Source organism: Vitis riparia, chromosome 18 (assembly GCF_004353265.1).
Source record: "Vitis riparia cultivar Riparia Gloire de Montpellier isolate 1030 chromosome 18, EGFV_Vit.rip_1.0, whole genome shotgun sequence".
In the NCBI taxonomy this organism is placed as follows: domain Eukaryota; kingdom Viridiplantae; phylum Streptophyta; class Magnoliopsida; order Vitales; family Vitaceae; genus Vitis; species Vitis riparia.
The window spans coordinates 11,617,698-11,634,603 of record NC_048448.1 but is presented as its reverse complement, the minus strand read 5'-3'; the positions used below and the strand labels follow the sequence as shown (position 1 = coordinate 11,634,603).

Below are 16,906 nucleotides of genomic sequence, written 5' to 3'. Positions count from 1 at the left end.
TTCTCCAATGTCCCTTTGGATGTGGTTCAGCTTCCTTTTTGAGGTGCGACTAAGAAAAGGAAAGAGCCCACCACCCACTTGTTCCATGGAGTAGTCTCTGACACAGCTTCATACTTGCGTTTATGAGCCCTCAGGTAGGCTGTTCAATGCATGGGCATGGCCGCATCATAGAACGAGAATTATATCTATAGAATATATGGTTTGGATTAAATTGTATACACGCTTAGCTCATAATTTATAGTGGGCTGGATTCTAAGAAATTATATGATAGTAAAGAAGTAGCTAGGGATATAGTTAATGCTAGGAAAAATGGGGCATGCACGCCTTGGTACATAGGAGATATATGAATGAGCACCAAAAGGTGAGAAGGAAAAGAGTAGAGGAGGGTAAAACGTACAGAAGGGCTGTACACCATGGTCACTGACCTAAACCATCAGGGAAAATTGAAAGCAACATGTAGGCAAACTCCCAATTGAAAGCGCACCTTGCTGTTGTTCAATCGCTGTTGTTCAATCTTGTTCATACTGCATCTTGACCGGAAGTACCTATTATTTTTATTTATTTTTTAATTTTTATAATTGTCCACATTTTGTTAAGAATAATGTATTGGAAATTAATTTCTTATCATAACAAATCAAAATACTGAATATTTTGTGCATGATTGCAGGTTTAGGAATGTCATCATCATCCTCGTTAGTGGTGGAGTTAGGACTTTAGGGGGGCAATTTTTAAGGCATATATAAATTTTGTCACTTATGAATAATGTGGGTCTTAACCCAATGACCTAACCTTAACATTTTTTAGAGGGCCATAAGCAGAGTCTTGGGTTTGATTCTCGTTGCAAGAAATGAAGATTTATTTTTTTAACATTTTCAGGGGGGCACCTGCCCCCTCGAGCCCTAGCTGGCTCCACCACTGATCTTCATTATTGGTTAGGGTGGTTTTATTTTGATTGTAGACCTAGCTAGCACCAGGACTCTAGGAGGACGACTTTTAAGACATATATAAATTCTGTCACTTATAAATAATGTGGGTGTTCACCCCATGGTCTAACCTTACCATTTTTTTTAGGAGATTCTTGTTGCAAGAAATGAAGATTTATTTTTTTTAACATTTTCAAGGGGCATCTGCCCCCTATCCTCATTATTGTTGAGGGTGGTTTTATTCTTATTGTAGACCTTAGTTACCAATTAGGGTGACTTTAGGTGTGGTGTGCTATTGAATTTGTGAGTATTAATGTGTAGTATGTTAGTGTAAAGAATAAAAAATATGAGAGTTATAGGTTATTAGCAGTAAATTGATGATTTTTGAAGTCATTCTTTCCTATCCGGAAAGCAACTTCATCAAAAGTGGCCATTGGTAGTGGTGGATTTTACAATACGACATTTAATTCAAATTATTTATTTTTTATTTTTAGAAAAAACTATTATTTATAAAGTTTTTGTTTTTGCAAACTATTTTTTTAAGTTTGACTAAAATTTGTAAACTATTGGCTTAGGGTTAATTTATAGAATTTGGTTTTATATAGGATTTATATAATAAGAAAGAAAAAGTGATAAAAGAGTAAAAAGAGATAGACAAAAAAATGCCTTGGGTTAATTTATAGAATTTATGATTTTTTTCTCTTATTGCATTTAGGTAATTGTGGTTTTTCCCAACAAATGGTAGCTTTACCCAAGCAAGTCTTTCCAGGAGACCAAGGAATATGCTGTAGGGGCTGAATTGCAGCCTGATGTGTGGAAAGCTTTAGGGCAAAAAGGTGGGGAGTTATTGGGCATAGGATTGGGCTGAACTTGGAAGGGTCTGTCAGCTTTCACGATAGGGCCTTTTGAGCTTGGGATACAGAAATTCTAGTTGGGCTGAGTTGAGAAAGTGGTAATTAGGACAAGTTGTACTGGCTCATAACCTGAGGCTGTGGTAGGGAGAAAATTTGCTAGGGTTGGCCCTGAGGATTAAAGGGGAAAACAAGCCAGGTCTGGCTCTGAAGCAAAGATTGGGGTCCCCAGAATTAAAAGCGTGACTTGCTCCTGTAGTGGCTTATTGAAATCCATTAGCTACTACGTCCACGGCTAGCTTGGGCTTAGGAGGCCACCCCACCCCCAATGACAATCGCAACCACATGCAACTAGAAGCATCCCAATATTCAAATTGATTGGGCAAATGTATGGGAATGAAACTCTGTTCGCGAGTCCCAGGGAAGTCCTCCTCTCTCTCAACTCCCCCATCATTTAGTATGGTACTCAAAGGCTTTGATTTAAGGAGGTCATGGGTTTGCCGATGTATATTTCCTTCATTTATTAAGCGCAAGACATAGGTATGACAGAGGTTATTTTTCTTGAAATCGATTTTTTGTGTAGGTGAGGTGTAAATTAATGGGTTGTGCAGATGTATATTTCCTTCTTTTCTCACGCGTAATTGGGGTTTGGTTAGGTTTGAGGAAGAAAGGGGAAATTGATAGTAGGCTGAACTAGGCCTAAAATGCTATCATTTTAGATGTGGATTGGGCCAACCCAGAAGCCAGGTTTGGCTTTGAAGCAAAGATCCAGGTGTAAACAAGTGTGCAAATCTTTTCATTTTTCTCCCCCCAAGTAAGCCTAAAATTGGGAATTGGGAAGGGAAAAAGGACAGCTTTAAGCTAATCATTTTTCAATCCAAACAACATGAACAAAAAGAGCAATAAACATTGTGATATGGACATATAAATAAAACAACAAAACCATGACAAGCTCCTGTCTAAAGCATGTTTATTGAATGACCAATTGCTTGTTACAATTCATTATTGGCTAGTTGACAAGAAAACCTTCTTTTTATTTGCATCACAAGTGATACCTCCATGATGTGTAAGATTTAATTATTGGCTTGTTGTTTGGATAGCTGCTACTACAGATGAGACCATGGAATCCACTCCACACATATTTTGACCCCTACAGATCCTGTAATAACCATGCTCTCCCCAGTATTTACTCCAGGAGTTCTTTAGGATCCAATAAGGTTTTTCTTTGAACCGGATAGGGGAATAACCAGCAGAACCATATCCAACCAGAAGCACCCCATGATCTAACTCCCCTGAGCAAAGGTAAGGGCATGAAACTCCAGCCGTGTATGTTTGCATGAAAACTGCATTGATACCCACTGTTCATGCATGCAAAGCAACAAAATTAGTGAAACATTTCTAGTTCATCACTAATTTAATTAATTTATCATCAAATCAACTCCAAAGCCTAGGAAATTAACAAGGGGAAGACACCCACGTAGGCAGCTAACTACCTGCAAGAGGGCCATTTTTCACCAGATTGGCCGCGATTTGATCTTCGTCGATAGAAACGACACTGAAGTTAGATACAGATGCAACGATTTTGCTCTCGTTAAATTTGCAAGGACTGCGATCCCTCCCAGTGTAAGGGTAGTCCTTCTCTCTCTCAACTCCCCCAGTCTTCAGTATGTACTCAAAGGCATTGTTCATTAGTCCACCGTTGCACCCATCATCACATGCATCATATTCTTCTGGATCACACTGCAGATCATAGCACAAGCTTATCAATTAATTAATGGAAATATTGTTTAATGCACCATCATACGAGACAAGAGAACAATGCAAGCAATCACTACTTTGAGTGACTCATATAACGACTCAAAATTTGAAGTGACTCGTACCTCACGGTCACAATCCACAAGCTGTTGCTCACTCAGACTCTCAAGATTTCCCGTCGCAAGAAAATGAGCTCCCTCCAAGGCTCCAATTGTACTAAACGACCAGCATGATCCACAATTACCCTAATTTCTCAAATTAAATGAAACAAAAATTAAAAATTAACATGAAAGTTAATAATCAAATTCATTAAGAACAAAAGTATGTAATAATAGAGGGCAATTCCATACTTGATTCTTAACCGGTGTCACGGCCCCATTCTCTCTCCAATCGAAATCAGTAGGGAGGTTGTCGGTTGGGAGGATTGGAGCCTGTTGTGCATCGGCCGGGAACCGAAGAGGCTTCAATCCAAGATAATCACGACGAAACTCCGCAGGAGTTAAATCAGAGAATTGAGTGACGCCATGTACAGCGGAAGGATCAAGTAACTGGTGTCGTTTAGCACGGCGTAAGTTAGCTTTGAAAACGTTAAAGCGGTAGTCGTGCTCCTCTGGGGTGGCGTAGGTTTTTTGGAACCTGGCCTTAAATTTCTCAAAATGGCGTTCAGCATTCAAGAAATCATCAACATGTGACTCAACTTGGCGTATCATGAGATTGTCGGATTCATCGAAAGATGCCTCAGAAACAGCCTTAAAAACCAACAAAGAAGGTACAAGAAGGAGGAGAACGAAGTTGGAGAGAAAATCCATTAACACTCAGCAACACAAGACTAGAACAGCCAAGAGATATGTGGGTCGTTGGACTTCATATCCACTCCCATCCTATTTATAGAATCCAACTCTGGAATATGGTTGAGGCTCAATGGTCTCGACCATGCATGGCCTCTTATTGTCATTCTGTCCATACATAGATGTGATTTTTACTAATTTGTAACACAATGAAATTAATGAACTATAATGACATGCAATAATGATCAAAAGGTTGCATCGTGTTAATTGTGTATTTCAATATCATTTAAATTTTCATTTCATTTGTTCCACATGCAAATATGCTTTTATTAATTTGAAAAATATTTTTAAATAAATCATAATTACATGCAATAACTAAAAATTAAAATTTCAATGATCACAAACTTACACTAGAAAAATAATTAGAGACATCATGACAGGAAGATTTTAAAATTTGATAAGTAATTTCAGCTCATTTTATCATACATTTTTTAGTTTGCATATGCTTTCATCCAATTTTTGCTTCTTATGATTAATTCATTTACAAAATTTCAAAATCAATTGTAATGATGTGCAATTATCCTTTATGCTAAAGCTTATAATTATAACTTCACATGCAAATATCTTTCAACATATAAGACAATATTGTTGTTAGTACCACTTCAATGTAACAAATAGACAATTCTTTATCATCTTGTTCTACGATGGAAAAAAATAAATAAATAAATTAGGCGAATCCAGATAAAAGGGGAAGAGATGTCGATCAATGAAAGTTTGGTTTTTTTATTTTATAACTTCAAGAATGTTAGAGTGAATTTATCATCCTTTTTCTATGATAAGAAATTTTAATTTATATTAATTTTATTTATTTATTTATTTTTTACATTTTGTCACTATTAAGGAAAATTGGAAACTAAATATTTTTTATTTATTTATAAATTTGACAATATATATATATATATATATATATATATATATATATATATATATATAGGAAAAATATAATAATAATAATAATAATAATAAAAGGAAAAAATTAAGGGTGTTTTTTCTAAGGTAAATAAATTAAGTATCATTTAGACATATTTTTTTATGTTATTTTGAAAAATAAAATAGTATTAATTCCTATATGAAAATAATTTTTGTATAAAAAACTTTTATATTTTTAAAAAACTATTATTATTTGAATGAAGATTTTTTTATTTTAAAAAAATAATAATAAATGTTTTGATACCAAAGGAAAGGTTTATTTTTAAGTTTTTTTTTTGTCATGATTTATATATGGGGTATTAGAGAAAGTCAATGTTATCCTTAATTTTATCTATTATATATTAGTTTGAATTACAACAAGAGATAAAGTTTGAATTATAGTAGAACTCAAATGTATTTGTATATAAATATCCATCATCATCAATGATAATAGTATGTCATATTTTCTTTCTCTATATGGTATCAGAGCCTTCGAATTCTAAACCCTAGTCTCAACTTGGAGCAAATTTAAGGTATAGGGTTGAGGCCTTGCACGCCTCCCCTACACCTACGGTAAATGGTAGTGACCTTGCTATGCCTATGTATTGTCAATGCCTCATTCCCTATGGTCTCCAATGTAATATCATGATTTCAATGTATCTTTCCCTACTATCTCTAATACAATATTTTAATTTCAATACCTCTTTATAGCCAAGAACTCCAAATTTTTTTGGTTCACACCTAATAGATTTTTCTTCTCCTTTGCTTCCTACCAATATTAGTTTCCTTAATTTAATATATATAGTTTTTATTACCTTCAACTCGATCTATCTCTCTTTCTCTAAAAGCTTTCTCAAAGATTTGGTTATGTTTTTTTGTATGTTTTGGGAAAGCAAACATGCTCATGTTCTGTTACTTCTACTTGAGATTTGCCTTATACTCTACTTTCTCGTTTACCTCATATATCATATGCTACATTAGTTTCTAAAACATTGTTTAGTTTAATGTCAAATAAGGCTCTTAATCCTATTCTTCCTTCAACAAACCTTTTTTCTACAAGTTCCTCAAAGTTTTTTTTGGAAATTCGGCTTAGAAAATCCTAGTATTCTTGTCTTTCAACCATCAAGTTGAATCCACTTGTCATGTAGATGTAGGGAGACTACCCTCCACATAAATAGGGAGGAAAACTGCCCTCCACAAAAACAGGGAGATTGACCCCAACAGAAATAAGGAGACCGCCATCCACAAAAGTCAAATACATCGCAGTCTACTTTCTTTCTCTCAAGACCAAGAGACATTTTCTTTTCCTCAAGACCAAGATTGGAATCTCCTATTGGAACTCCATTTTGCGGGGGCATATTAGAGAAAGTTAATGTTATCCTTAATTTTATTTATTATATATTAGTTTGAATTAGAATAGATTATAGAATTAATTTGAATTTGAGTAAAAGTTTACAATTAGTTTGAATTACAATAGGAGATAAATTTTGAATTATAGTATAACTCGAATGTATTTGTATATAAATATCCATCATCATCAATGAGAATAGTATGCCATATTTTCTTTCTCTATATAAGGATCATATTATTTATGTAATGAATTCTTTTTATCCTTTTTAAAGTAGTTGAGTTTTCCCCACCGCCACATGTCTTGTCCTTGTTGTGAGTCTTGTGACCCAACAAGTACTCTACAATTGAATAGGCACGTTTGTTTCCCGATAATGGAATGGTAATGAAGATTCATTCTAATTCTAATCTTGGTTGCACTTTAATAGCATAGACCAGAATGAACATTTCATTCCAAATTTCTGTTAATTTCATTTATTTTTATTTCTCACCATCTCTAAGTTTTTCTCATTCTACCTATAAAAACTGAAAATCATTCTTCTTTGCCATAATCACTTTGGGGAGAAGCCATAAAAACTGCAATTTATATCCTTAATTGAGTTCCAAGCAAAGTAGTAGCTAAAACCTCATATGAGCTATGGATTGGAAAAAAGCCTAGTATTAGGCATCTTCATGTTTGGGGTCGTCCAGCTAAGGCAAGGCCATAAAGGCCTAATAAAAGAAACCTGGAGTCAAGAATAGTAAGTTGTTACTTTGTTGGGTGCTCAGAAAGGTCAAAAGGTTTTAAGTTTTTATGATCTCTCGAGCAAATCCTTTTTTGAGACGGGCAATGCTAAATTCATTGAGGATGTTGAATATGGTGGGAGTACTAGACTCAGGAGGTTTGTCTTTGAAGAGGAATATGTTATTATTCCTACAGTTGCAACTGAAAATGTCCAAGTAACTATGCCTGGCCTTGATCAGGATGCAAATCCAGAAAATCTAGACACTTTTGAGTTACCTTCTACTCATAATGAAGAACCCTATTCTATTCATGACGAGGAACAACAACAACCTCAATTGGAAGTGCCATTAAAGAGATCTACTAGGGAAAGAATAATGATGATTCCAGATTATTATCTTGTTTATCTCCAAGAACATGAGTTTGATATAGGATTAGAAGATGATCAAATATCTTTCAATCAAGTTAAACAAAGTGTAGATTCCCAGGAATGGATAAAAGCCATGAAAGATGAGATGAAATCAATGAAAGACAATGATGTTTGGGATCTTGTCGAATTACTTGAAAAAAAAAAACTAATTGGTTGTAAATGGATTTATAAAACCAAACATAATTCAAAAGGCAATGTCGAAAGATATAAGACATGTCTAGTAGCCAAAGGTTTCACTCAAAAGGAAGACATTGATTATAAATAGACTTTCTCTCAAGTTTCAATGAAAGACTCTTTTGGAATCATTATGACACTTGAAGATCATTATGATTTGCAGTTACATCAGATGGATGTGAAAATTGTGTTTCTCAATGGTGACATTGAAGAAACCATATACATGGTGCAACTAGAGAATTTTGAATCCAAAAAGTCAAAACATCTAGTATGCAAATTAAAGAAATTCATCTACGGTTTAAAGCAAACATCTCATTAATGGTATCGAAGATTTGATCAAGTGATTACCTCTTTTGGTTTTAAGGAAAACACAATTGATCAATGTATTGATCAAAAGATCAGTGGAAGTAAATTTATTCTTCTGGTGTTATATGTCGAAGATATTCTACTAGCAAGCAGCAATATAGGCATGTTGCATGAAACTAAGAGATTTATTTTCAAATAATTTTGAAATGAAAAATTTTGGTAATGCATCATTTGTGTTGGGCATACAAATATATCGAGATTGTTCTCGTGGTATTCTTGGCTTGTCACAAAAGACATATATTGATAAAGTGCTTAGTAGATTTGACATGAAGGATTGTGCACTAGGAGATACCCTCATTGCTAAGGGTGATAAATTCAATTTGCTTCAATGCCCAAAGAATGAAATTGAGAAGAAAAAAATGGAGAACATCTCTTATGCATTAGTAGTAGGGAGTCTCATGTATGCTCAAGTTTGTACGCGTCCGGATATTGCTTATATAGTTGGTATGCTTGGCAGATATTTAAGTAACCCAGGAATGATCCATTGGAAGGCAACAAAACGGGTCATGCGGTATTTACATAGAACAAAAGATTTCATTATCACATATCGGAGATCTGATCATTTAGATATCATAGGGTATTTCGACTCTGACTTTGTTGGTTGCATTGATAGTAGAAGATCCACTTTGGCTATGTTTTTATGTTGGCTAAAGGAGTTGTCCTATGGAAAAGTGTTAAGTAATCACTCATAACTACTTCCACCATAAAAGCAAAATTTATAACTTGTTATGAGACATCGAACCAAGCAATATGGCTATGGAATTTTATCTTTGGATTGTGTATTGTTAATGGCATTGAGAGACCATTAAGAATAAGCTATGATAATAAAGCTGCAGAATTATATTCTAAGAACAACAGAAGCTCGTCAAAATCAAAACATATTAACTTAAAGTTTTTGGTTGTTAAGGAGAGTGTTTAAAGTTTTCAAGTGTCTATTAAACATAAACTTCATGATTGTGGATCCGCTTACCAAAGGTGTACCACCTAAAGTGTTTCATAAGCATGTGGCTTGTATGGGTGTGGTTCATCTTGGTGATATGCTTGTGTAGTGGGAGTTTGTTAATTGATGTTCGCTAGTTAATAACATGTTTTTTTTTAATAAGACTTAAGTATTATTCTTATTTTGTTTATTGAAAACTCTGAAATAAAATTATATGCTTTCAAATGCAATTTTGCATAAAGTTTGAAAGTGTGTTGAACTCTTTTGAGTTATAAAGTTGACCAGTTGGAAATAGGCATGATATTGGATCACATTACATGAAATTTCCATGCTACATATCTATACTTGATTTATGTCATTGATTGTATTAATGTGGTGATCATTGATGGGTCTAATTATGAAACATGTAACGAAGATCGCTTTGATTCTATATTGGTATAATTGATGGAGCAGATTGTTTTGAGATGCTTATAGTTAAGATAGCAAACACTGAGCTCATTTTTGTAATGTTCGATCGTTTAATGACATATGTGACCCAAGTAGGAGATTATTGAATATTTTGGTAATTATGGGCCTACATATTAACAAATTATACATTAAGCTATCTTGTTTTGGGGACTAATTAAATGTGATTAATTAAGTTAATGGTGAGTATTTAAAACATCTCTACATATATGGACGGTATGGACTTTGTAATGTATAGAGACCAATTTTATTTTATTTATTAGTGATGGTCCAATAAATAAAATAATAAGGAATATAAATAGAGTTATGGTTCCTAGTCTAAACAATAAGATAAAAAAAATTGCTTATTATTCACATCTCATCGGTGAGTGATTTGAGGTTGCAATACTCCTTTTAGACGTGGAAAACAAGACTCAAGTACATAATTTTAATGAATTCAGGTATGTCTTCCAATATTATATCTTATTGATTTAGCATGAGATTCTAACGTATTTGTTATCTAGATGATGATTAGTTTTTATAATCATTCTGTATTATTTATGATTCTCCGACAAATTCTATTTTACCGATTGATGATGATATATGCTCCAGACTCCTATTGATGACCTTGGTCAGAATCAGCATTTTGTTGATCAAAAAATGCTACAAGTTTGATTTTTCGTATAACCAACCAACAATAAAATTAATTGGTTGATCAGTTTATTAGTCTTTCCTTGTAAGTATTTCGCTTTAGGAGAGTTGGTTCATTGATATAATCTTTGTAACTTCTGTTTAGTTCCGATTTGGAAGGTCGCAATCTCGGATATAATAGTTTAGCACATTCTTTATTTTTACCATGGGTTCCAAAGAACAAGGAGATTCTATTTTACTGATTGGTGATGATATATATATATGCTCCTGACTCCTATTGATGAGCTTGGTCAGAATCAGCATTTTGTTGACCAGAAAATGCTACAGGTTTGATTTTTCGCATAACCAACCAACAATAAGACTTTCATTCAATGGCAGGCCTCAACCTTAATTCCAAGCATTTTCCATGTCCTTTTACCAGCTTCTACTGCTGCTACTAGCCCTTGTTGCCGTATCTTGGATATCTTGTTCCCCAAGCCTGTACGTTTGAAGAAGGAACACCAGGAGGTATGCTTAATCCTTTTTTTTTTTTTTTTCTTTTTAAGGTTGAAGTGCTTGTGTGTATACAAGGAATTTCGTTGGTTTCTTTTAAGACATTGGCGGATTTTGTGATAAGTTTTTCAACGTATTTTAACCAAGCAAATCTATGCAGCAGACTAGGAAATATACCTACATGATGAATGCTGCCATTGCCCAGGCATGTGGTAAGTTTTAGGGCTCAAACGTTGGATATTTTTGGGCCTGGGATTCGGCTGACCCTAGAAGGACCTGGCAGCTTTTGCAGTAGGGCCTTCACATAGGGTCTAGAGATTCTTTACACTTACACTGGGGATTCTGTTCTAGATAGAAATTCAAGCTAGGTTGGGTTGAGACAGTACTGGGCAAGGAGAAGGCAAATTTTACATCTAAGTTGGGCTGGATGGGCTCGTGCTAGGTTTGAGTAATGGGATGGCCTACGTCAAACTATTGTTATTGCTTCAATGGATTCGGCCAGCCCACAAGCCAAGTGTGGCCTCGAAGCAGAGACCGAAGTCCAACTAAAAAGAGGCTTTACATGGGCTTGAATGATTATCACCCATAGATCAAGATTTTAATATCATGTTAAGCTAATAATTTGACATACAAATTGAAACCAATTTAAGTTAAAAATTCTAATATAACATTCTAACATTTGACCCAATAATTTTAACTGTTAGCTAATGGACCAAGGATGAATAACAAGTCAATTTAAACCAAAACTCTAATAGTTATTAAGCACCTATCTTCACAGAGTAATATTCTATGATCAAAAGAGCTCACATAAAAGAGAAATAGAGAGCTGAGATACAAATATACCAAAAAATTGAGAGAGAGAGAGAAGAAGAAGAAGAAAAAACCAAAAGATAGCAAGCTCTTATTTTAAGAGGCATTTTTATTAGATGACCAGTGGCTTCTTGTAGTCCATCAGACCATGTTTATTATACAGAAACTGTTTATCCATAGAATTACAAATAACAACAAATGTGTAGAAGCTATAATCTACTAAGTAGCGGATTGGATAGCTGCAACCGTTGAGACCATGGAATCCACTCCACATATATTATGACCCCTGCAAAGCTTGTAATACCCATGCTCTCCCCAATTTTGACCCCAGGAGTTCTTCAAGAGCCAATAAGGCTTTTCCTTGAATCGGATGGGGGAATAACCAGCAGACCCATATCCAACTAGAAGTACCCCATGATTCAAACTGGTTGAGCAAATGAATGGGCATGAAACTCCACCCGCGTATGATTGCATGAAAATCGCATTGATGCCCACTGCATACACAAAGCAATAAAATATATGAAATTTACGGTTGACCACCAATTTAACTTTTCATTAAGTCACCTCAATGCCGAAATGCTCGCGTACCTGCAAGAGGGCCATTCTTCACCAAATTCGCAGCAATTTGATCTTCATCAATAGAAACAATACTGAAGTTAGATACAGATGCAGCAATTTTGGTTTTGTCAAACTTGCAATGACCATCAGTCCCAGTGTAAGGATAATCCTCCCCTCGCACAACTCCCCCAGCCTTCAGTATGTATTCAAAGGCAGTGTTCATCAACCCACCATTGCAGCCCCTGTCACAAGCACCATATTCTTCTGGATCACACTGCAAACAAAAACAAAAAAAAAATTATATGCTTTAGACAATTGAAGTAGTAACAAATGGTCAACCTTTTTTAGGCACCATAATAGAAACAAGAGAATGATACAAGCAACCAGTGTTTGTATTAGGAGTTATAGTGAACCATACAAGCAACTCTAATAGATAAATTTCTAAACAACCCTTGGCACCAATCCTATATATCCACATGAAGTGAAAGAAACCTAATTTCCTTAGCCCAAATTTCCACAACTTTCCCACTTAATTCATACTGCATCTTCAATCATGTTGCATGGTTCCAAGCCACAAGTTGGTGACCGATGCTATTTTGCTGTCCTCTACTCACAGTGCCAGCTAGTAGCTGATACGTGATTCAAGTTTTCCAAATGTCATATGGTTGGGACAAAAATTTCATCTCTGGTCCTAAAATTTAAAGCAGGGGAAGAGGAAAGAATCAAACCTCATGGTCACAATCCACAAGTTGTTGTTCGCTCAGGCTAACAAGATTTCCAGTGGCGAGAAAATGAGCTCCTTCCAAGGCTCCAGTTGTACTGAATGACCAGCATGATCCGCATTCACCCTAAATTTTCAAATTAAGCGGAACGATGCTTTAAAGTAAGCACTATTAAGCACAGAGGTTTTGAATCGAATAACAAATTAAGAAATAGAGAGTAATTTCATACTTGATCTTTAACAGCTGTTACAGCGCCATGATCTCTCCAATCGAAATCTGTAGGGAGATCATTCGTCGGAAGTATTGGAGCCTGTTGTGTATCGATTGGGAACCGAAGAGGCTTTAATCCGAGATAGTTTTGCCGAAACTCCGCCGGAGTTAAATCAGAAAATCGAGTGACACCGTGCACGGCGGAAGGATCAAGCAACTGGTTTCGTTTAGCACGCCGTAAATTAGCCTTGAAGATGCTAAACCGATGGTCGTGCTCCTCCGCCGTGGCGTACGTTTTCCGGAACCTGGCCTTGAATGCGGCGAAATGGTGTTCGGCGCTCAAGAGATCATCACTGTTCGACACGACTTGGCGAATCAGAAGATCATCCAATTCATTAGAAGATACATCAGACATGGCCCCAAAGAACAAAAGAAAAGGCACAAGAAGCAGGAGAACGGAGCGAAGGAGACAATCCATGACTGCTTACTAGTAGAGAAAGAGAGGATTGAGAACTGCCAAGAGGTATTCAGAACGTTGGAATTTATACAATTCGCTTCCTTCTCATAGGTTTTAACTTCAAAACAAGGATGACCTCTTAACTTCATTCATCCTACTCTACCTGCAAATGTGTTTTTTTATGGATCTATAATTCCAATGATCACAAGTTTGCTTTACAAAAGTAGGACAACATAGTATGAGAATATTTTGACGTTAATTCATTAGTTGTTCATGCTTTCATCTAGTATTTTGTTTCATCCACGTCAGATCAATTGTTTGGTTTACAATTAGTTAAATTGCACTTCATTCACTCCACACACAGATGTGATCTTTATTAATTTGCAATATTTGGAAACCAATTATAATGATATGGAGTAACCGGAAAATAACGTGCTTGAGACCTGGGCCTAAAATTCTAATCATCACAAACTTGGATTAGGAAAATAATGAGGGACACCATAAGGTGGGGAATATCTTCATCTTCAATAAACAATAATTTACTTTATCATGTATTTTGTTAATTGTGTGTCGTCTTATTCAACATTTCATCTTAGTTTATGTAATGTCCATCTTTTGTTTCGTTATTTGTTGAATTTTTACTTCATTTATGTTTAAGATGATTTTTATTTATTTGTAAAATAATAATATGAAAATTAAGAATGATAATAAGGTGAGTTTTTTTTTCGGATATTTGTTTCATTCTGTTTTGGGACGAGTTTAAAATTTAAATAAACGAATTATAGATGAGTTTCAGTTTTTTTTTTTAAAACTCGAGATGGGTTCAAGTATTGACTTATCTCTTTCGATTATATATAAAATTAATTTAATTTAAATTTTATTTTCTATTTTAAATATAATAATAATGATTTTTTTTTTAATAAAATAAGTTATAAAAAATAAAATGTTTTAATTATTTTGAAAATACATTTATTTTAATATAATTAAATAAAATTCAAAAAAAAAAAAAAAGGCTAAATGGTGGAGGACCGATATGGAAAATTTGCATACCTATCTTATTTAAATTTTTAATGGGATATGGATAAAAATTATTTTGAATAAAAAATTAATGGATAAAATAATCATTATATTCGTGAATTTAACCGCTCTCATATTTTTGTTTGAAAAAAACATATTTTTAACATAAATACTATTAATTATATCAAATATTATATGTATATTTTAAAAGAAAGTTATTTTTACAAATAAAAAAATAAATAAATAAAATTAGGGCACCTTTATCAAAATAAGGTCAAAAAAAGTTTCAAAATTGGGTTTTTAATAATCATTTTAATCAAATAATTCTTAAATAAAAGAGTGAGATCGGAAGGAGGACAACTCATTTACAACTTGCCCGATTGCTATCCCTAAGAAAGACAACTTGGCTAAGGTGCTCAAATCTAAAAATCTAATAATCATAAGTTGACGTTCAAAAGATAACTTGAAACACCATAACTTGGGAATAGTTTAATTCAAGATAAATAATTAGTATTCACATCATCATGTATTTGTTGTATATGTTATTTTTTCATTTCAACATCTTGTTTTACATGTAGATTGTCTATTTTATTTTTTAAAATTTTATTCCATTTCATTCATTGCACATGCCATTATGCTTTCTATTAATACGCAAGATTTCTAAATCAATAAAAACAATTTGTGTAAGAAATCCTAAATTTTCAATTATTATAAGCTTGTTGGAATGCACTATATCTTATAACTATAATCCAATATTTTGTTTCATCACATGCTATCATGCGGTTTCTCAGCCTCTTATCAGTTGGATTTTTATTTTTATTTACTCCATGTGAAAAATGTGCTTCTCACTTTGGCTTTGGACTACATGTGACACTTCAATTTTTCGATTCTTTTGTGAGTAAGGACGATAAAATTTGATATGATTCGTCAATACAACATGAACTTTACATACTTTTCATGAGTTTGAGTTGAGTATAAATAAGTTTGTGTTAAATTCGTATTAATTTTCATAACTTGTTTAATAAATAAATAATTTGAGTCAATTTGCATAATACAAATTTGACTCAAATTAACTCATTTAATAATCTCATTATTAACTTAATTATATCTTTAAATTGCTTAACCCATATTTGAATCATTTTAAATTTGTTTATAAATTAAAAAGTCAGTGAAGTCTTAAATATATTTGGTGCAAACATTAATCATATAGATACATATAAAGACTAACTCAACATGATTATGAAGTACGAGGACATGATTTTTAAATGAGTTAAATAAATTACATAGTGTGTTATTTATTTAATAATTATATAATATTTGAATTTATATTTTTGATACGAGTACTATTCATACCGGACTTGGGTTAAGCTATATAATAAAATACCTACACTATGACACGTTACGCACATAACCTACCAATACGAATTGCGGCCCCACCCTTGTTTGTGAGGTCCAAAGCATGTTTGATTTGAGCCCATCCAGATAGTGGGCTTATCCCAAAAGGAAAAGAACCTGCCGGGCTACTACCCAGTTGTCCATATATTTAGTGGGCCCTCAAAAACATTATGGGATGGGATAAAAGGCCCCTGATGAAAATTAGTGGGAAATAAGAAAATACAAGGCGTTATCTCTATTGCAAAACTTATTATTATAACTTGTAACATCTCGTGTCAATATCTTTGGTGAGATACCAATTTCACTCGTCACGCACATATTGCTCATCTAAGACAAAAGTTAAAATGAATTTAAATAAAACGTGACAAAACGTCAACCAATAAAAAGCTAAGGTATTTTATTACTTATTTCATAAGAAAAATGTCAAAATCACACATTTTTTTCCTTTGTATTTTTCCTACAATATAAAAGGCATTTTTTTTTTATTTTTTTTTTTGCATTTTACGTAAATAAACTAAAAGAATAAAATCTAAGTTGTGATGATGTGGAAAAGAAAAAAAGAAGGGAAAATGGTAGAATAATAATAGTAATGGGAGAGACCTAAAGATCTTCATCCCCATATAAATAACCAAGCATCCAGGAACGAATCTGTAAACGGAAAATGCAATTTTTTATGGAAAAAAATAAAACTTTTTTTTTTCTTTTTTTTCTTTTCCGAGCCACGCGTCGCACCCTCGATGCTTAGAGTTGTGTAGCTCTTTGTGAAGACTTTTGCCAGCACAGTAGCCACGCGGCCACACTTGTTTAAAGATTTTCATTACGTGGCACGTAGCGGTATATAAAGAGCGGAGATGTAAAAAACGCGACTTCACCTAGGGCGGGGAGG

General features: G+C 33.9%; 2 protein-coding genes across 2 annotated transcripts; both read right to left on the bottom strand.

Moving 5' to 3' along the window:
* Positions 1-2,719: 2,719 nt before the first annotated feature.
* LOC117905859 (cysteine protease RD19A-like) lies at positions 2,720-4,373 on the bottom strand. Its single transcript, XM_034818718.1, has 4 exons — positions 3,880-4,373; positions 3,655-3,774; positions 3,268-3,514; positions 2,720-3,132 (listed from the first exon to the last, which is right to left on the bottom strand). The coding sequence occupies exons 1-4, from the start codon at positions 4,336-4,338 to the stop codon at positions 2,852-2,854; spliced, it is 1,107 nt and encodes a 368-aa protein (XP_034674609.1). The 5' UTR covers positions 4,339-4,373; the 3' UTR covers positions 2,720-2,851.
* A 7,355-nt stretch (positions 4,374-11,728) lies between these two features.
* LOC117906932 (cysteine proteinase 15A-like) lies at positions 11,729-13,675 on the bottom strand. Its single transcript, XM_034820213.1, has 4 exons — positions 13,171-13,675; positions 12,948-13,067; positions 12,250-12,493; positions 11,729-12,155 (listed from the first exon to the last, which is right to left on the bottom strand). Exons 1-4 carry the CDS (start codon positions 13,627-13,629, stop codon positions 11,881-11,883), a joined length of 1,098 nt encoding a protein of 365 aa, XP_034676104.1. The 5' UTR covers positions 13,630-13,675; the 3' UTR covers positions 11,729-11,880.
* Positions 13,676-16,906: the final 3,231 nt, after the last annotated feature.